At 44.2% G+C, this 22,694-nt stretch overlaps 1 protein-coding gene across 1 annotated transcript in view; it reads right to left on the reverse strand.

The window, feature by feature from the left end:
• Positions 1–350: 350 nt before the first annotated feature.
• Positions 351–22,694, reverse strand: part of ambra1b (autophagy/beclin-1 regulator 1b) — a 75,334-nt gene continuing 52,990 nt past the window's right edge. Inside the window, exons 14-18 of the mRNA XM_083663187.1 lie at positions 19,764–19,903; positions 16,317–16,412; positions 13,018–13,205; positions 10,462–10,629; positions 351–4,158 (exon numbers count right to left, since the gene is read on the reverse strand). Of these exons, the coding sequence (XP_083519313.1) occupies positions 3,485–4,158; positions 10,462–10,629; positions 13,018–13,205; positions 16,317–16,412; positions 19,764–19,903 (1,266 nt within the window). The 3' untranslated portion in view covers positions 351–3,484. The remainder of the gene's footprint in view (positions 4,159–10,461; positions 10,630–13,017; positions 13,206–16,316; positions 16,413–19,763; positions 19,904–22,694) is intronic.

Raw genomic sequence — 22,694 nt, forward strand, 5'->3', positions numbered from 1 at the left:
AACAAAACTATGATAAAGCAGCACTACTACCGGGGTTCCCACACCTTCTTAAACATCAAATTCAATTAGACTTTGCATAGTTGGAGACACGGTTCAAGGCTAATTAATTACCGTCACAACACTGAGAATTTGTATGATGAGAACTAGCAGACTTTACAGAAGCTCACAATTAAAAAGAGGCTTGAACTTAACTTGTGTGTGGTTACACGTTAATTAAAAAAATCTATTATTGCACAAAATATATCAATTCAAGCCCTTTCAACGTCCCCATGTCTATTTTCAAAAATAACTTTCAAGGACCCGTGGGAACCCGGTTAACTCAAAGAGCTTAATGGTTTTGACACACAAAAAACATCTCAAAGCTCTTTAATTACATCACGTAAAATTCAAAGCAAATAATAGCTTTCCTTGAATTGTACAAACTGGATAGTTTGATATATCTGATATATATATATTGATATATCAGATATATATATTGATATATCAGGATATTTGGTGAGTACCGTTGTATACCATACCGTTGTGCTCTGTTCAGCATTCACGAGGGCACCCGCCTCTTACTCTCCACACACACACACACGCACACAAAACAGACACGAGATCAGCCAAATAAATGTTTTTTTAAAATGTTCATTAATCAAGTAAAGCCAGGAGGAGCATTCAGATCAGTTGGTTCTGTTTTTTAACCTGTCGCAGTTTCTCCACTTTTCTTTCTTTCTGTGTGAGCACATCTTTTCCTCCATGCAGCTGCTGAAGAGATTCCTGATCTCAAACTGGACTAACCTGGAGAAGTCAAGGTTCAATAGAAAATAAAAAGTAAACAGCTTTGTCTTAAATCACACAGTCTCACTGCACAGCTCCAACCCACGCGCTATCTCCCTCCTTGCATCTTCAGTTTTCATAGGTCCGTTACTTGGTGGTGTAATATATCTGATATCCCCCCCCAGTCCGCATACATACACAACTTCAACACTATCAGCACGTCACCCTATGAAGCATTGATGTGGATGGCTACGCACGTGTGTAACAAGAAAAAACTCAAACAAAACAAACAGCAGAGCATGTTGCGTGATACAGTCCAATTCAGGCTGGAAAGAAAAAAGTAGCGCTTGATCGAATATTCAAGTTTTCTCTGCGGTTTCCTGGTACGGGAGTCCGGGAAGAAGAGGGGGGTTCGGTTGGGAGACACCAATTAGACACAGGCCACGCCCCCTTAGATTTCACCCCCACAGGCAAACTCTGATGAGATGCTACATGTGCATGCCTCCTGCTCTCCCCACTCAACAAACATACACACACACACACACACTACTGCTGCAATGAGTACTACACACACACACACACACACACACACTACTGCTGCAATGAGTACTACACACACTCTCTCTCACACACACAGACACACACACTACTGCTGCAATGAGTACTACACACACTCTCTCTCACACACTCTCTCACACACACACACACACTACTGCTGCAATGAGTACTACACACACACACACACACACACACACACACACACACACACACACACACTACTGCTGCAATGAGTACTACACACACACACACCTCTACCTGCTAATACTACTACATACTAGGGGTGGGACAAACATATGGATACTGGAATTTATCTCACTACTAGAAGAAGACTGAGGGGCTCTGTTCCGCGTGGCGTCGCGCACAATTGCAAAGCACGCAGCGCTATAAATGAGCGTGCAAAGTGCACAATATTTCTAGCTGTGATAATTGCTCGTGCGGTAGGTTAGACACACTGGTGCCAATTATCAATATTTGAATAAAAAAAAATGCAGCTGCTCGAAACGGATTCACCTGTTAGCCTGTTAGCTAACTTACGGTGAAGACAAATAGCAGGACATGAAACTGACACCACCATGCCGTGAATAAACACACAATTCCTGCTTTTTGCCTTTTGAGGGGTATTTTTTCTTCAGTTACAGATATTGTGATGTGTCGTAGATTAATTGTCTTGCAATGTATCGAGCATCTATGTATCGTGAAACCATCGTTATCGTGGGCAACGTATCATGATAGTTACTCTCAGATTCCCACCCCTACTACATAGACATACCATACATAAATATACACACTACATAGACATACCACACATAAATATACACACACACACTACATAGACATACCACACATAAATATACACACACACACTACATAGACATACCACACATAAATATACATACACACACTAACTCAGGCAGGCAGCCGCTCTCTCTTGGCACCAAACACACCATAGCAACTGGGCGGGTGAAGGAGACCCCCGACAGGAAATATTTCTTCGCCTCTTCAGCCTTTATAACGCCAACGTTTGTTTTGTCGGGAAACGTCAACTGCAGCATTATTGAGAAAACATACATGCAGTAGATCAGTTAGTTCAGTCTCAACTGTCGTCGATGATCAGTCGTCGATGATTGATTTCCACATAACAGTAACATCATCCATGATGCAAAGTCCAGCCAGGCACACAGCCTCCAATCTTTCTTTCTTTTTCCATTTAGTTAAAATTGCCTAAGTGGGCGGTGTCAGTCATGATTGTGATGTCATCAGTGACGTCACTTGGGCAATTGTGATGTAATAATCAGCGATGTCATTAGTGATGTCATTTGAGCAACTGTGATGTCATCAGTTTTGTAATAAATTCTTCCCGGCTGAGGCTATATAAGTGGTGGGAGTATAAGTGGGGAGAAGGGGACACGTGGCGCATCATCTCCAGAGTCTCCACCCTAAGGAATTGAGCGCACATAGCACGCGATATTCCTAGATATCATAATTACACATGGTACATGACACAACAGGCTTCAAAATAAACTAGTGCTGAATTCACTTTTTTTAAACACTTCAATCACGCACTATTTCACATCAAATTCAATATCACATGGCACTGAATGCAGCACATCAGAGTAAATGTGTGTGTGTATGAAAGAGATGCCACGCCCCCTACATGATGCCACGCCCCCTACATGGCACTTTGATGAAGAAACCTTGTCTTCCATTATGCCGATACTTTAAGAAAGGGGAAGAGAGAAGCTCAGCTTCCATTCAAGTAGAAGCCCTTTCTGACATGGAATGATCGCAGTTCAGCTTCAGGCTAGTCTGTAAGTGCAGAGGAAGTGCACACCAGTGCCACCCAAGGGTGTGTGTGTGTGTGTGTGTGGGGGGGGGGGGGGGGGGAGGTTATGTGGGTTCTTGTGTCCCTTCCTCTCCAGGCGGGAGACCCTGTGCAGCAGAGTCAAAGCAGCACCCATTCTTTGTGAGATAAGGCTTTGAGAAGCGCCCTTTGTGAACCAATTGGCCGACGTTCTGCTTCTCTTGGCCAATAAGATGACTACCTGCTGTAGGTTCTGCTTCTCTTGGCCAATAAGATGACTACCTGCTGTAGGTTCTGCTTCTCTTGGCCAATAAGATGACTACCTGCTGTAGGTTCTGCTTCTCTTGGCCAATAAGATGACTACCTGCTGTAGGGGTCTCCGGGGTAACCGTTTGGGCTGGCGCGGCTGTTGTTGCTGCTGGGGAGGAGGGGGCTGTGAGAGGAGGAGGAGGATGAAGAGGGGGAAGACAAAAGCAGGGAGGAAGAGGAGGGACCGGGCAGGGAGTCGTCTGTCCGGCCCCCATCAAACACGTCGTCCATGTCCACGGCCAGAGGCAGGCGGGGGGACTGGGGGGCCGGCAGCGGGGGGCCCCACATGGGGGCGACCTGCTCCACAGTGGGGCTGGGAGCCTGGTGCTGGTACTGGGCCTGGGGGTGAGGGAAGGCCTGGGGTTGGTGCAAGGTGAGCAGGAGAGGAGCTGAGGAAGAGCTGGCCGGCATGGGGGACAGCTGCTCCGCAGAGGGGCCGGGGTCCTGGTGCTGGTACTGGGGATGGGGCAAAAGCAGCAGAGGAGCTGAGGAAGAGGAGCCCTGGGTGGAGGGGTCGTCAGGTGGCCGGTTGGCCCCGGGGCCGGTCTGGGTCTGGGAGCCACGGTGGATGCGGTGGCTGACGATGATGTTGTTTCCGAAGCCGCCCATGGAGGCCATGGTGGTGCTCTGCTCGCGCTGGACCACCGCCGTCATGCCACCTTCAGCGATCAGCCGGCGGATTCGTGCCAGAGCATCCTCTCCTGAACCCAACTCTGGAGACTCTCCTGCACCACGAGCACCACAACACAACAGACAGATATGGCTTTAAAGGCTGGATTTAGCAGCAAATGTGATCTATGAAACTAAAACATGAGACTTGATTATTAAAACCCCCCTTCAGGCTACCTGTATAACGGTTGCTGTTCTATTTCAAACGTTCTATGTGTTTGTATAGTCGCACATCATCTGCTTCAATGCCAAACAACTTACATTGATAAGAGCCGAAGGCTAATACGTTTGTTCCACTGCAACATCATGGCGGCAGCGCTGTTGACATAGAAGCACATGAGCTTCACCTCTTGCCTTCAATACTCTTTGTCTGCGCTGCAGCTCAAGTTAGGCCAGCAGCACTATTCTCTCCATAAGGTTAAGTTAGGCCAGCAGCACTATTCTCTCCATAAGGTCCATAAGGTTAAGTTAGGCCAGCAGCACTATTCTCTCCATAAGGTTAAGTTAGGCCAGCAGCACTATTCTCTCCATAAGGTTAAGTTAGGCCAGCAGCACTATTCTCTCCATAAGGTTAAGTTAGGCCAGCAGCACTATTCTCTACATAAGGTTAAGTTAGGCCAGCAGCACTATTCTCTCCATAAGGTTAAGTTAGGCCAGCAGCACTATTCTCTCCATAAGGTTAAGTTAGGCCAGCAGCACTATTCTCTCCATAAGGTTAAGTTAGGCCAGCAGCACTATTCTCTCCATAAGGTTAAGTTAGGCCAGCAGCACTATTCTCTCCATACAGCAGCACTATTCTCTCCATAAGGTTAAGTTAGGCCAGCAGCACTATTCTCTCCATAAGGTTAGGTTAGGCCAGCAGCACTATTCTCTCCATAAGGTTAAGTTAGGCCAGCAGCACTATTCTCTCCATAAGGTCTTAACACTCAAGTTAGGGCAGCAGCACTATTCTCTCCATAAGGTTAGTTAGGCCAGCAGCACTATTCTCTCCATACAGCAGCACTATCCTCTCCATAAGGTTAAGTTAGGCCAGCAGCACTATTCTCTCCATAAGGTTAAGTTAGGCCAGCAGCACTATTCTCTCCATAAGGTTAAGTTAGGCCAGCATCACTATTCTCTCCATAAGGTCTTAACACTCAAGTTAGGCCAGCAGCACTATTCTCTCCATAAGGTTAGTTAGGCCAGCAGCACTATTCTCTCCATAAGGTTAAGTTAGGCCAGCAGCACTATTCTCTCCATAAGGTTAAGTTAGGCCAGCAGCACTATTCTCTCCATACAGCAGCACTATCCGCTCCATAAGGTTAAGTTAGGCCAGCAGCACTATTCTCTCCATAAGGTTATGTTAGGCCAGCAGCACTATTCTCTCCATAAGGTTAAGTTAGGCCAGCAGCACTATTCTCTCCATAAGGTTAAGTTAGGCCAGCAGCACTATTCTCTCCATACAGCAGCACTATTCTCTCCATAAGGTTAAGTTAGGCCAGCAGCACTATTCTCTCCATAAGGTCTCAACAACCAGCCAACAGCCAACCAGCTGATGGGCTTATTGGAAAGAGTGTGACTCAAAATGGTGAACAAGCGAATGTTTTGGTCCCTCAGTGGCGTTTTGAGCCCGGTGAACGTGCTTACAGCAGCAGGTGAACGTGCTTACAGCAGCAGGTGAACGTGCTTACAGCAGCAGGTGAACGTGCTTACAGCAGCAGGTGAACGTGCTTACAGCAGCAGGCAGCGGGCTTAGTAATGGTCTTTGAACTGGACCTGGTTTGATGTGGTCTAGATGGGGGGTGGGGGGAATGAAATCTCCCATTTTTGCATTTTCACAAATAGGATAAAAGTTTCACAAATGTGAAAGTGTTTCTTGATGAGAGTCTAGGCTCCTCCCCTTGGTAATCAAGCCCAGATTTGAAAGGTGTAATCGCTCATTTCCACTGTATAGTACAGCTCATCTCCACCTGATGCAGTGTCTGCTTTCACTGCAAGTTTACTCGCCTCCGCCCACAAGTGGTCGCCATAGCGACCGCATATCTGCCCCCTGTTTGTAACGTTAAAATTAAATCCATACATGGAACTTTTAAACTGGTTATTATGACATGCTGGTGCCTCTATATGACCTATATGAGCAAATGAGACTCTCAGCGAGGAGATTGGAGATTTCTTTATATTTCTTTACATGCCTTAGCTGTGTGCCACCCAGTACAGCGGGGGACAGGGAGTAGGCAACAGGGAGGAGAGCAGCCGGGCTCAGTGAAGTCCTGCCTGGCCAGTCGCCACAAAGAAACGGCGTCGGCTGCCGACCTCGCGTCTTTTATTTCTTTCAAAACAACTGAAAACGGCCGTCTTGTTAAGGCTGATCAAGGAGATCGATCAGTCGTCTGCAGTGTTTTCACGTCACCGTGTGGTACCGGGTCCTCAGCCCTGGAAGCTCGACAGAGGTGGCAGTAGAAAAAGTACCACTCAGCCTGGGTTGTCCTGGTTTTTGACCGGTGGAAAGCTACCAAAAGGCGAGTGGAGCCGTTGAGTCGGGTCGAGACCAAGTCGAGACGAGGACCACAAAACGACAAGTCCATTTCGAGACCATAGCAATGTGCTTTCCAAGGCTACCATTGTATTTATTGACTAAAATAGCATATTTTTATTTATTACCTAAAATAGAATGGAGATTTTGAAAGACATTTAAACAAAATTAGCATTAGCACACTAATGAGGGTTTCAAACGTCCATGATTGGAATTTGGAAACCCTCATTAGCTGAAATTGAAGGAGTATATTAAACTAAATTCTTGGGTGTAATTATAGATCATAAACTCTGTTGGAAGCCACATATAGAATATAATAAAAGTAAACTAGCTAAATCTGGTGGTATTCTGTACAAAACAAGGGATCTGCTGAATAAGAAATGTTTGCATATATTGTATTTTTCACTTATAGTGCCATATATGTCATACTATGTTGAGGTCTGGGGTAATGTATATAAAACAAATATAGATCCTATTATTAAACTACAAAAAAGAGCTATTAGAATAATAAAGTTGGTTACCTCAAATCTACCAATCCACTATTCATAAGGTCCTGCACCTTAAAATGTGTAGATATTGTGTATATAAAAACTTTAGAAATTGTTTTCCGTGGTAGGAGCAAAAGCCTTCCAGTTTGTATTCAACATTTTTTTTTTAATTAAGAGAAGGAAATTATAATTTAAGAGGGTTATGCATTTTTAAAACATGCAAAGCGAGAATTAATGTCAAATCTTGATGTGTTTCAGTTTTGGGAGTTAAACTATGGAATAGCCTTTGTGATGATTTGAAATTGTGTACATCATTGTTGAGGTTAAAAAAAGCTTTAAAAAGTAAAATAATTCAGGATTATAATTTACAGTAAATTCTGTTTTTCTTTCTATTCTTTATTTTACTGCAGATATTCTGGGTTTTTCTAATGGATTATACAGGATAGGAAAAAATAAGCCTTGGCTTCAGCCTATTCCTTTTTTCGGTCATTGATTGTATAAATTGTATTTGTGTGAAATGGTTTGATATGTACATGTATGATGATGTTCTCTTGCTGTATATTCACACAAATTGTTACATTTTGTTTGTGGTTCATTATAACCTATGACCGAAAATAAACCATTCATTCATTTATTCGTGTTTTGCTTGCACCCGTGTTCAGTGTTGTGCAAGCTCACACTTCACAAGAGCTGGCTCAAAGTTCAGCTCATGCAGATTAAAATGAACTAGTTCATGTTCATAGCTCATATTTTGAACTTTGAACTATAGCTCACAGTCCCAAAAAATGAGCAGCTCAGTTCATTTCAAGCTCACTTCTTGTTTACCCAGAGAAAAGGCACCTCACTGAAAACATAACATGCATTAGCTTTTAACACGCAATAGCTTTTTAAACACATCTTTATTTTAAAAGATGAATGTAAAATTCAGGGGCTTTTAGCCCAAGCTTCAACAAGAGCAGACATATTTTATCTTGCTCTAAAGTCAAAAATATACAATTAAAAATACAATACAGTACATAGCTTTTTCAACACATAGCCTATTCACCCCCCCCCCTCCCAGTCCAGTTAATCACAGGCAGCCGTTTCTATAAATTATAGATTGATTTATTACCTGTGTTTTAACACCCTCCCTTTAATTTTTACTTATTGTTCTTACTGTAGCTCTCATACTGTCTGCTTTTACTTGATCATGCACTGTATCATGTATTATTGTACTGTTTTATGTTTTCTTTAACTGTAAAGTGTTTCAGGACGATGTCTCATGGTGATTTTACACTATAAATAAAACTGAATTGACTCAAGTCAGACTCAAGTCACACATCTAATGACTTTAGACTCGTCTTGACAACATCAACAAAGACTTGTAACTTGACTTGGACTTGAGCCTTTTGACTTGAAAAGACCTGATACCTTCCGCCAAAATAAAACAATAACAAAGACAGTCTCCTTATTTTGCACATAGGATAACTGTCCGTGGAACTCAAGATCAAAAAGACACTTTGAATTTACACAGCGTAACATGCAGTCGTTAGATCGCAGGATTTAAACGAGTAACGTTTAAAAAAAAATGCCTCATTGGCAGAGCAGCAATTATTATGAGCCGCCTCCGCATGCATTGATGAAAACAATACAACATCAGCGTGGAGTTGTGTACGCATTCCTCTCCGTTCCTCCCACCTAGCTGGCACCCACAGCGTCTCAGTCAGGCTCTCCTGCATATTTGTCTCATCTCCTCATAATCGTGCTTTCTGTTGTTGTTGTTTTTAGTTTTTACCTCCACTAAATTGCGCTTATGGTGCCCAGCTGCATTCACTTTATGCCGTTCCAGAGTGACTTTTTACACGCGGGCAAAACGCTTCACTACAGCTCTTTGGGATTTTCACTGCAACCAAACACCCCTGACTCCCATCTCCACCGGAGACATTTGCGCTTCCTTTCCCCGTCCTTACGTTGCCACTACTGTGCGCTTGGTCCGTGCATATTTGCGCAGTTGCAATTCTAATTAATTAAGCTTCAGATAGTCGAGCGAGGCACCGTAGCACATTCCTGGGCAGACGCGAGGGGGGGGAGGGAAGAGAGCAGCAGAGGCGAAATTAAAACCGGTTTTATTCCTATGTAAATTACCACACGCAAGTACACAGTAAATTATCGAGGTAAGAAGAGAGCGAGAAAAAGAACAATAAGAGGGCCATTCATCCCCCCAGCAGAGTCCTGCACCGGGTCGGGGTTCCGCGGGGCCCCGCCGGGTACCCGCAAAAAAATGCGGGGGGCGGGTGTTATTTTGTCTTCATTTTATTTGCGGATTCGGATCTGGGTAGAATAAACAACATGCGGCCCGGGTCGCGGGTGTTGTATAATATATGCATTTTTATTTACTTTTTATATAACGATAATAATTTAGTCAGTGTGTCTGCGGGGCGGGGTGGGTTGCGGTACTGACTGATCATATGAGCGGGTTCGCGGAGCGGGGTCGGTACTGCACGTCGCGGGGCCGGGCGGAACCGGGTCTTGAAAATCAGACCCGCGCAGGACTCTGCCCCCCAGGTGTTAGCGACACTCACGCCAATAGGCAAACATGGGGATAAATCGGCGAAGTATAATTGCGGACAAAATCGGGGACAAAATCAATCAATCTCTGAACAATGTTATTGGCTGGGCACTACAGGCCCCCATGTTGTCCTCCAGAAAAGTCCCAACCAGCCAAAACGAATGTGAAAGCACGGAATAGAGGCAAGGGGCAGCGTCTCTCCACATAAAGACACAGAAAGCCACAGAATTGTATGGCCAGAAGTGATTATTTAGATGCAAAACCTTTGTATGAGAGTGTATATAATGTTTTTTAATGAAAAAGTTGCATAGTGTACCTTTTAACATGCCAGCTCGTCCTCAGTTAGTCATACGTCATTCCATCTTAGCAACTTTCTTTTTTATTACTTTGAGCACCAAATTTGGTTATTTGTCAGAAAAATATTTGGCGAACAGTGTGGCTAATCAACACTGTCAGGGCATGACTCAGAAATATATGAAATAACTTAAAAATGACAAAATACACTGGAGGGGGGCTTTAAGAAGTGGCTGGTCCCAAAATGACATATTTCATATACTGTATAAAAAAAAGCTCTGAGAGGTACTGAGTGGTTCAGCTAATAAAATCACTGAGGGATTAATTATGCCTTATCCTGACTTTCAACAAACCAGTTGTCTTTAATTAGCTAAAGTTCATATCAACTTTTAGCAGCATGAAATTTTAACTTCCAGTTTTATCATGCATGGGATCTAGAGAATTATGACATAAACAATTTAAACCATGTCGAGTAGTGTTCTCTGACAGCAGAGAACAGGATAAAATGCAGCAGTACCAGTGTTGGCTGTGGATGTGTTAGCTTGTGCTGAGGCCTCTGTCTGGGAGCCATCCTGGGCCCTGGTGGGTTGGTCTGTCTGGGAGCCGCCCTGGGCCCTGGCGGGTTGGGATGGGTCTGGCAGCCCCTCAGAACCTTGGCTCGTGGAGGGACCCTGCTGAGGGCCATCTGGTGAGGAAAGACATCACAATTGGAAGGAAGGCTGACTGACAACCCTCAAAATGCTCGAGCGACATCACTGATGACATCACTCACTGATGACATCACAATTGATCGAGTGACATCACTCGGAAGGCTGACTGACTCATAACCCTGAGGACAAATGACGTCATCAGTGGCTGGAAGCCAGCTGCCTGGCAATATTTTTGCCAGGCAGCCAGATGACGTCATCAGTAAGACAGTAACAAATCAATAATATAATAGTAATATACTATCTATCCATGTGTCTGTAGAGTGCTGTGCTATCAAGGACATAGTTTACTAAGTCTGTAGGGTGTACCAGGGTAATATACTATCTATCCATGTGTCTGTAGAGTGCTGTGAAGGACATAGTTTACTAAGTCTGTAGGGTGTACCAGGGTAATATACTATCTATCCATGTGTCTGTAGAGTGCTGTGCTGTCAAGGACATAGTTTACTAAGTCTGTAGGGTGTACCAGGGTAATATACTATATATCCATGTGTCTGTAGAGTGCTGTGCTGTCAAGGACATAGTTTACTAAGTCTGTAGGGTGTACCAGGGTAATATACTATCTATCCATGTGTCTGTAGAGTGCTGTGCTGTCAAGGACATAGTTTACTAAGTCTGTAGGGTGTACCAGGGTAATATACTATCTATCCATGTGTCTGTAGAGTGCTGTGCTGTCAAGGACATAGTTTACTAAGTCTGTAGGGTGTACCAGGGTAATATACTATATATCCATGTGTCTGTAGAGTGCTGTGCTGTCAAGGACATAGTTTACTAAGTCTGTAGGGTGTACCAGGGTAATATACTATCTATCCATGTGTCTGTAGAGTGCTGTGCTGTCAAGGACATAGTTTACTAAGTCTGTAGGGTGTACCAGGGTAATATACTATATATCCGTGGATTGCAGTGATGTCAGTGCGGTTGACGCTGCTATAACAGCATTCCATTATAGTCACAGACTGTACAAGTGACCGTGAATAATTTAATGTCTCGCCTCACTTTGGAAGAAAAAGACGTTTTGAAAAAGGACTGCTCTCCTTTGAGGAAGTGACTCGTCCTCTGCCTCCAACATTGCTGACATTAAGGTTGTTTGATGTCCAACGTGGACGGAGACACATCACATCATCAAACATCTCTAATGCCCTGTGACATCAGATGGAGGGAGGGTTTCTCTCCTGTTTCATTTCCCATTTGGGTTTGCATTTAAGGAAATAATTGATTTCTGAACAAATGTTCATGTTTAAGTGCGCACAAAAACGCTCAAGTGAGTGTTTTTGAGTCAAGCTGGGGTCAGTCAGCATGGCATGAGACAGCAACATCACTGCAAGTCATGATAAGAGTCAACAGGGTGGATGGATCAGGTTCCTACTATCATATTGAAGATGTTAGTATTTGTGTTTCAGTACTAGGTGCTGCCTGGGAGATGCTCAGTAGTATTTGTGTTTCAGTACTAGGTGCTGCTCAGTAGTATTTGTGTTTCAGTACTAGGTGCTGCTCAGTAGTATTTGTGTTTCAGTACTAGGTGCTGCTCAGTAGTATTTGTGTTTCAGTACTAGGTGCTGCTCAGTAGTATTTGTGTTTCAGTACTAGGTGATGCTCAGTAGTATTTGTGTTTCAGTACTAGGTGCTGCTCAGTAGTATTTGTGTTTCAGTACTGGGAGATGCTCAGTAGTATTTGTGTTTCAGTACTAGGTGCTGCTCAGTAGTATTTGTGTTTCAGTACTGGGAGATGCTCAGTAGTATTTGTGTTTCAGTACTAGGTGCTGCTCAGTAGTATTTGTGTTTCAGTACTAGGTGCTGCTCAGTAGTATTTGTGTTTCAGTACTAGGTGATGCTCAGTAGTATTTGTGTTTCAGTACTAGGTGATGCTCAGTAGTATTTGTGTTTCAGTACTAGGTGATGCTCAGTAGTATTTGTGTTTCAGTACTAGGTGCTGCTCAGTAGTATTTGTGTTTCAGTACTAGGTGCTGCTCAGTAGTATTTGTGGTTCAGTACTAGGTGCTGCTCAATAGTATTTGTGTTTCAGTACTAGGTGATGCTCAGTAGTATTTGTGTTTCAGTACTAGGTGCTGCTCAGTAGTATTTGTGTTTCAGTACTAGGTGCTGCTCAGTAGTATTTGTGTTTCAGTACTAGGTGCTGCTCAGTAGTATTTGTGTTTCAGTACTAGGTGCTGCTCAGTAGTATTTGTGTTTCAGTACTAGGTGCTGCTCAATAGTATTTGTGTTTCAGTACTAGGTGCTGCTCAGTAGTATTTGTGTTTCAGTACTAGGTGCTGCTCAGTAGTATTTGTGTTTCAGTACTAGGTGCTGCTCAGTAGTATTTGTGTTTCAGTACTAGGTGCTGCTCAGTAGTATTTGTGTTTCAGTACTAGGTGCTGCCTGGGAGATGCTCGGCTCTGATAGATCCCTCTCCGTTTGTGTCTCAGCGTTCTGCAGCTGGATGATTGGCGTCTGAGTTCCTTGTGATGTCACTGAAGGGGCGGGGTGTCGGGGCTGGAGGCCAATCGCATTCATCAAACCCATATCTCTGTCCAGTCTCCAGCCAGAGCGACTTGGCCTGAAAAACAACCAGAGTACAATGTCGAATTGGAGCTGCACGATTATGACAAAAAAGATAATGCCCAGCATTTTGTTAGATGATGTAATGATGATAATTAATCATTTTTATTTGTCTCAGTTTCAGGAAACAATACTTTTTCTGCATCTTTGCACCTTAACATAACACCTTAACATAACACCTTAACATAACACCTTAACATAACACCACTTTGATAATAGTAATAATAGCAATAATAATTGGGGGGGGAGGGGAGGCGCGGCTGTCTACATGTTCTCTCAGGGGAGGCTCACTCGGCACACTTTGAAAAGCCCTGTCCTAAATAACGGGTCGAACAACTGGCTCATTATATTTTGAGTGGCCCCTGGATTAGTGCTGCACGATTAATCTAATCGCAATCGCGATGTCAGCACGTGCGATTACATAACCGCAAAAGTGTGCGATTCTTTTTTTTTCACGTCTTTTTGTGTGTGTGTGTGTGTGTGTGTGTGCCTCCTCTAAACTAACGTTACACACGACGCAGCGAACACACGTTTCTCTGCCATCACACTGGGCATCAACACTAGCGGGAGACTTCTCCCATGCACTCCCGCAAATAAGTAATGTTATGGTTATGTTATGGCACGGTTACATAATATCTTACCGAGAGGCAGAGAGAGAACATCCATGATCGCTAACAGCGAGCTATGCTAACAACTAGCTAGCCGTTCAGAAACGCATGTAAACAGCCGTGTGATTAGTGAGAACGTCAGTAAAATAAGGAGAGAGGTGCAGGTGCTTATGCAGAATAGTGCACGATTAACACATTGAGTGCCACAGCGCTTCAGTAAAATTGTCTGGAGCCTGTGCCAGATTCACTTCCATTCAGTTGAAAACAGCTATAGAATTTTTTCTATTATGGCTATATTAACGGGGCTGGACTTTAATGAAACATTGAACACTCCTGCTTCTTCCAAAGAAGAAATTTTGTTTCTAGACAGTTCCATTATGAAATGACAGCCTCTCAAAAAAGTGCACTTTCAAGGGTTTTCTGTCGTTTTTTTTTACTTTCCAAGATATAGTCCCTTTTATGAATACCTTTTGCACTCTAATTTCGAGCACATTCACTGACTCTGGCTGGTGTTTTCTGATGTGGTGGCGTGTGGTGTGGTTTCTGTGCAGCCTGTGTGCCACACACCCCTCTCCCCCCCCCCCCCCCCCCTCTCCACCTCTGAGCTGCGGGCTCCTCCCCACACGCACAGAGTTTGTTTTCTCGACTCCGTTTTTGCCCCGGACAGATCCCAGCGCCCATCAAGGAAATGATGCGCGCTGGCAAACGCGACTGAACGAAAAGGCTTGGCCGTTCGGCTTCGGATGCTGGCTTTCTAGGAAATCGTGTGGAGATAGACAGAAGCATAAGAGCTCAGTTGTGAGCGCGGATGCAGCCGAGCCCACTGTCCGCTGTAGACAGAGCAATATATACGGCTCTGGCAGAAAGCATGCATCGGTTTCCACTTTGATCACGGCTTTCTCCGCTGTCTCCTGTACAAAGTAAAGGATCTGAGGTGGGTGGAGCAGCTCCTGTGACGATGTTTAAGGTGGCGCCGTGTGATCCCTTGAAGGGATTCATGCTCACTGGCTAGGTACGACCTTAAACAGCAGAATTATGGAATAATATGAATTATGATTTTAGGACGTCCACAGACGTCCTTGGCACTCCTCGTTACTTTTTTTTAGGACGTCCACAGACGTCCTTGGCACTCAATGTGTTAAGTGCGCAGTGGGTAATGACCCGCTGTGATGAAGAATATAGCGAGATTAACAAGGTTGATAGCAGCAAAACACTGTTGCAGCTGCCAGCAGCAGCACATCCAGGCATCAACTAGCCTGTCACATGACGCCTTCATGGTCCCTCGATAAAGTCTGCACATGCACGTTACCTCTCTCTCAAGAAGCGTCACGTGAGTGTGCCGTTTAAGGCCATCTGTCACTATAAAAGAATAAACGGGGTGTATCACTGTATTACTGGACAGACATGTAACTAACTTTGCAGTCTGAGCCATGTGCTGCCTGTAACACAGTGCAGTTTCTATTTTTCTGGTGTTTCTTTTTTACATGTTTGGGAGAGGCAAATGTCTCAAAATGTAAATTTTTTTTGTAAAGATAATTATATTTCAAATTGTTTATTTGTTTTATTTATTTAGTTTTAATATATTTTAAATTGTAACATATTTCATGTATTTTAGTCTGTGATATGTGAAACTGTGGTATTTTTGTCCAAGGTTATCATACCGTCAAAAACTCATGCCGGCACATCCCTATACCATTTGTTTATTAATATCGCAATCGCAATCACAATCGCAATATTGTCCACCATAATCGCTAATCGCACCTTTCCCCCAAATGGTGCAGCACTACCCTGGATGATGTTTGAAGTTGGTCTGTGAGGTTTCTCTCTTTGTCCCATGGAGCTGCTGTCTTTTCCACATGGCTCATTCAAACGTGTGTGATTAGTCGTGTATAAAAGATGCACTTGATATATCTCAACAGAGGAACTTTCAGCGCCATTCAAAACAGTAGGGGTGGGTGGGTGGGGGGGGGATCGATACAGCACAGTATTGCAATATTTTGTGTGGCAATATATGGTATCGCACGAATGCCAAGTATCGCGATACTTTATCATATAAATTGTCAAGTGCATCATGCAACATTTATGACAGGTCTTTATGATGTGTTGGTCAGTCTGTCTGCTTGACAATCTCATTTTACTACAATACAAATGATCGAAGTGAGATGAACAGACTGGAAACTTTATCTCATTAGATGAAACAGATGTTGACCAGGTTTTTTCCTTTGGTGACATTATTTTCTGTTGAAAAAGGTAATAAATCGCAATATCGCAATACTCAATATATCGCACTACTAGCATGCAATACTATCGTATCGTGGCTTAAGTATCGTGATAATATCGTATCGTGGGGCATCTGGTGATTCCCACCCCTACAAAACACAACAAACACTTCCACAATAGATGCTTGTTGACTGACTGACTGTGCAGCCCTAATGTGGGATATCATACCACGAGAAGATTTTGGATAATCGAGCACTGAGTAAGTGGCCAAAAGATCTCACCCTGGTCTGTCCGCCCCGCGGTTCCTGCTGTTAATAGCTGTGAATAGCGGCTCGCTGCTGGACTCTCCTGGGCTCTCCCCGTCGCTCCGGTAGAACCTGGGCACATGCGTCAATCATTAACTCACTTCCTGCAGGAAGTCTTAATAACAGAGGAGGGATTTCTTCGTGGAATCGCACAGACCATGACCTCATTAAAAACACTAATTGACCTGCTCCAATTGATGGTCTTCCTGTTCACAATGGCCATTAAGCTAATCACATCAGTACCTCCTCATTCCAGAGGGGGTGGAAGAAGCTTTTTACAGGAATATCCCATGACTAAGAACACTGCTAAAGCCACACAGAGCCAGGCTAACTAACACGTAGCACTGCTAAAGCCACACAGAGCCAAGCTAACTAACAAACATAGCACTGCTAAAGCCACACAGAGCCAGGCTAACTAACACGTAGCACTGCTAAAGCCACACAGAGCCAGGCTAACTAACATGTAGCACTGCTAAAGCCACACAGAGCCAGGCTAACTAACACGTAGCACTGCTAAAGCCACACAGAGCCAGGCTAACTAACACATAGCACTGCTAAAGCCACACAGAGCCAGGCGAACTAACATGTAGCACTGCTAAAGCCACACAGAGCCAGGCTAACTAACACATAGCACTGCTAAAGCCACAGAGAGCCAGGCTAACATGTAGCACTGCTAAAGTCACATAGAGCCAGGCTAACTAACACATAGCACTGCTAAAGCCACAGAGAGCCAGGCTAACATGTAGCACTGCTAAAGCCACACAGAGCCAGGCTAACACATAGCAGTGCTAAAGCCACACAGAGCCAGGCTAACATGTAGCACTGCTAAAGCCACAGAGAGCCAGGCTAACTAACACGTAGCACTGCTAAAGCCAAACAGAGCCAGGCTAACTAACACGTAGCACTGCTAAAGCCACACAGAGCCAGGCTAACATGTAGCACTGCTAAAGCCACACAGAGCCAGGCTAACTAACACGTAGCACTGCTAAAGCCACACAGAGCCAGGCTAACTAACACGTAGCACTGCTAAAGCCACACAGAGCCAGGCTAACATGTAGCACTGCTAAAGCCAAACAGAGCCAGGCTAACTAACACGTAGCACTGCTAAAGCCACACAGAGCCAGGCTAACTAACACGTAGCACTGCTAAAGCCACACAGAGCCAGGCTAACATGTAGCACTGCTAAAGCCACACAGAGCCAGGCTAACATGTAGCACTGCTAAAGCCACACAGAGCCAGGCTAACTAACACGTAGCACTGCTAAAGCCACACAGAGCCAGGCTAACTAACACGTAGCACTGCTAAAGCCACACAGAGCCAGGCTAACATGTAGCACTGCTAAAGCCAAACAGAGCCAGGCTAACTAACACGTAGCACTGCTAAAGCCACACAGAGCCAGGCTAACTAACACGTAGCACTGCTAAAGCCACACAGAGCCAGGCTAACATGTAGCACTGCTAAAGCCAAACAGAGCCAGGCTAACTAACACGTAGCACTGCTAAAGCCACACAGAGCCAGGCTAACATGTAGCACTGCTAAAGCCACACAGAGCCAGGCTAACATGTAGCACTGCTAAAGCCACATAGAGCCAGGCTAACATGTAGCACTGCTGATTTAAAGGATAAAGCTGGAGGTTTTTTAATGCATTTCTTAATGTAAAAAAATCCTATGAAAATGATTTGTTTTTCCAACAAGTCAGCCAGTGTTCATTTCGTCTATGACTACATATTTTCACTGATAAAACTAGACGTTAACTAAGTGAAAACAAAAACTATGACGAAATCTGACATTTTTCATCAACAAATAAAAACTAGACGAGAATGGGAGGGACGAATTATGAAGAGATCCAATCAGAAGAATAAGTTAAACAGTTAAATCTGTGACTGTATTGCATGTTCAAATGTAACAGTAACAGATTAATAGATCTTTACAATGAGTCTGGAAGGGGAGACTAAAATACTCAAGAGTTTTAGTTGACTAAAACCCACCACCTCAAAAATAACAAAAACAGGATGAGGTTGACTCAATATGATAAAAACTAACAAGGACATTTGACACAGGACTAAGATGAAGACTAAATAAAAACATAGGTGACAAAAGTAACACTACAAGTCTCAACCATGTAGCCGGTGGCCAGAAAAGGGGGGTACGGTGGCGCAGTCGGTAGCGCTGTCGCCTCACAGCTAGAAGGTCCTGAGTTCGATTCTCGCCTGGGACGCTGTGGGTGCTGGAGTTGTGACCCCCCCATATCTTCAGTGCCTACTGCCCATGTGGGCTATCTCGTCTAAAGGGCCTTTCTGTGTGGAGTTTGCATGTTCTCCCCGTATCCCCCAGGGGGTTCCTCCGTACATAAACCCCACTAAAAACATGCAGAAGATCGTCATCCGACCAGTGACGACAACATCTGAAGTTGTTCCCCGAGGCGCTGGAAAGAAAAAGCGACCACTGCTCCTGGCCTGCCCCCTGGAGGAAAGGACAAGCCTGGATGGGTCAAATGCAGAGGACATATTTCACCGGCCACCGTCAGCATGAGTGTGGGTTGTGGCCGCATGCATGTGTTGTAGTGTTCGTGTGACAATAAAGACGGGCTTCCGTCTGAAATCGTGTTTAAAAGCCATGTCTCAGGAGCCAAAGAACTCAATTGTCTTCATGCAGCTAGCCTGAAGGTCTGGAGCCAGGCTACCATGCAGCTAGCCTGAAGGTCTGGAGCCAGGCTACCATGCTGCTAGCCTGAAGGTCTGGAGCCAGGCTACCATGCAGCTAGCCTGAAGGTCTGGAGCCAGGCTACCATGCAGCTAGCCTGAAGGTCTGGAGCCAGGCTACCATGCTGCTAGCCTGAAGGTCTGGAGCCAGGCTACCATGCAGCTAGCCTGAAGGTCTGGAGCCAGGCTACCATGCTGCTAGCCTGAAGGTCTGGAGCCAGGCTACCATGCAGCTAGCCTGAAGGTCTGGAGCCAGGCTACCATGCAGCTAGCCTGAAGGTCTGGAGCCAGTCTACCATGCTGCTCTTGGCAGCACATTTCATCATGGCCATGCAACTTTTCCCTCAAACAACTTCAAAGGATAGTTGTGATTTTTTTGATGTGGGGTTGTATGAGGGACTTGCCGACAGTCCGTGGACTACATGCAGTAGAATGCAGCTGGCGCAGTACCAGTTTGGAGAAATGGAGACTGGCCGCATCAGGCAAGCAGAGCTGTCTGCTGAGTGTGAACAGGATCACGAGTAAAAACGTTCTGCGTTCCATATCCATACTGCTCACCTGGCGTAATCAAATTCGACACAAGCCCTGAGATAGCAAGTTCACTTGAAAAGACATCATGTGTGCACTCTGTTTCTAGCAAGAAGTGGTGCTCCACTCTTATTGGTGGAGCAATGTGGGCGTGGCTACAGCGGAGGTCAAGGGTCAGTGTTAGGAGACTCACACAGGGCGGCAGATGACCAGGTCTCCCTTGTTGGTTCCATAAGCCAGGCCCATCCCCGGGTCCGGCAGCCAGCGAGCAGAGTTGATGCTGACGTGACGTCTCTGGTCCGGGGCCATGGGGTAAACCACGTTGAACACCATCTGCAACCAACCAACCAAATCCCCACCCACACACACACACACACACACACACACACACACACACAACTCTAAAAATACTGGACTGTGTCAACAGTTCGCCGTCGGAGCATTTCCCAGAAGGCAGGAGTGCGTAGTTGACTTGTGGAACACACAAGATCTGTTTTGATCAAGTCATCCATGTAGCAGTTTGAGTAGGAATAGCAACAGAATTGGTAGTATTAGTACTTAGAGAGTCCGACCGAAATATCGCTCGGCCGATATTGGCCTATCACCGATATATTGGTATTGGCCCATATTTTGGCTGATTTTTTTTTTTTTTTTTTTTTTTTGTAGACAGCATGTTACATAATATATTTGATGCTCTTTCTTAAGTTTAACAATTCATCAATTTGCTGGGGACCCTGTGGAACCCCCTCAAGGTGATCCCTGTACCCCATGTTGAGAACCACTGCATAAAGGTATTGCTGAGGTGAAAGGCTTGTGGTTGGCTAAGTGAAGAGTGTTAGCCCCGTGTTGCCAGGCCTGAAGGAGACCACTGCCTTTAAGTCAAGACTCCGGGTGCTCAGACTGACTCAGGATACGGAGTCTAAATTAATAAACGAGTATTAGTTTACTGTCTGCTGCAGTCTCAGCCTGATGAGGTCTCCTACACATTTTCAAATACGAAATCCCACACGTTTTCCAAACCTTGATTTGTTTTGAAGATTTAGTCTGGAATTCAATATGATTATTACGCAGATATACATCTTGCCCCTGATAACTAGGTCACTGTATAGATGAAGATTCTTCTTCACAGCAGAATAGGTGATTGGCAGAGTTCCTACACGCTTTCCATTTTAAATTTCATATTTCCCCCAGACCCTATGTTCTTGACTGGATGTCAACTGGATGTCAAGCATGACTGCTTTTGCTGCAGGGTATCTGATATAATGCATGCTGACAGGGAGCATCCCTCTATCTGAACCTTATTCAGGGATGCAAACTGAATGTTGGTGAAAAAAGAGATATGCGCCGCACCGCGGGGCAGGCGGCAGGCACACTGCACCATCGTAACAGTTATTTCACTATTTCTCTATCAAACTCGTCCATTGACAAGAACAATGAAAGCATTTCTGTGCTGAATGAGAGAATATTCAACAAACAGCAGCATTATTAATCTATAAAGGAGAACTGTGGAACACCAGGGGCAGTGTTGGGCAAGTTACTTTCAAAATGTAATATACTACATATTACTAGTTACTTTCATTTGGAAGTAATAAGTTACTTTACAATATTACTTTCTGTGTAGAGTAACTCGTTACTTATTACACTACTTTTGCATTACTTTGACCAAAACAAAAGCAGCAGCAGAATGACATCGCCGCCCTGGAACCATCCGGAAAAATAATTTCAACCGCCTTGAAGTCAGTGTAAACAATCCAAAATTCTAAATGTTATTATTTTCCTTTCTTATTGTCATCTATAGTGGTTATTTGTATAAAAACACACAGTTTGATTAGGAAATGATTGTATCTTTTTTAAATATGTGCTTTGATTTAATCAAATGTAACTCAATTTGTAACTTGAGTTACTTGACAAAGTAACTGGTATAATATTACTTAAATCCTATAAGTAATAAGTTATATTACTGAGTTACTGCTAAAAGTAATATATTACATGTAATATTACTTTTGTAATGAGTTACCCCCAACACTGACCAGGGGTCACCTGGTACAAAAACAATATGGTAGCTCAATGGGCACGGTTTTATTACAATGTACTCCTAAACCACATGTCCATGGATTAGTAAACCATGTGCACAGATTTGTATACTGGTAACATCAAAGAGGGACTTTTAGGCTTCTATACAGTGAGCCAGAGCCATTACACACAGATTGGCTACCTACTGTGAACTCTAATAACCATTAGGCACCTGAGCTAATATGTGTGAACCATAACCATTGATTCATCACAAAATCACATCAGTAGGTTGAATTTATGATCCAATGTGTGTTTTGGTGACAATATGAATGAACCTGTTACTCCCTATACATCCTGCTTGTAGATAATGCATTACATGTTATATGCAGCTCTGTGGGCCGCTCTTGTGTCTCTGTTTGATGTTATCAAAAAGTGTCTGCCAAAAAATGGCTGTCAAATAAATGGCAGCTTTTTAAACTTGTAAAAAAAGGAGGATTATAACTGTTATAATCCAGGGATCAGAGCAGGTAGAAAATGCAGTTAAGGCTAATTTCGAAATACTTTCTTTGTTTTACATAAAAACCCATCCGTAAATAATGTTTATTATAGTCTAGTTTCCAAATCCAGGCCTAAACAAGGATATTAGACATACCAAACACATAAACATATCAGAAACAATACTTTCCTATAATCATGTAGTAGCCTAAATGTATTAAAGGTTAATGCCTGATTATGCTATAACTGTAAACAACAACATGCCTTTGCTGTTACTTACCACAGACATAAAGTGATGCGCTGCACGTTATGATTGTAACCAGGTAACGTTAGGATGTAATGTTAGAACTGCGCCATTACAGGCAATCACTTGTTTTGGCAGATGCGACTAGGAGTGCACTGTGCAGCAGACCCTGGGTCAGCCAGAGAGCCTACCTCACGTGTAGGAGTGCACTGTGCAGCAGACCCTGGGTCAGCCAGAGAGCCTACCTCACGTGTAGGAGTGCACTGTGCAGCAGAGCCTGGGTCAGCCAGAGAGCCTACCTCACGTGTAGGAGTGCACTGTGCAGCAGACCCTGGGTCAGCCAGAGAGCCTACCTCACGTGTAGGAGTGCAC

This window comes from Poromitra crassiceps (assembly GCF_964638095.1).
Source record: "Poromitra crassiceps genome assembly, chromosome: 30".
Classification (NCBI taxonomy): Eukaryota; Metazoa; Chordata; class Actinopteri; order Beryciformes; family Melamphaidae; genus Poromitra; species Poromitra crassiceps.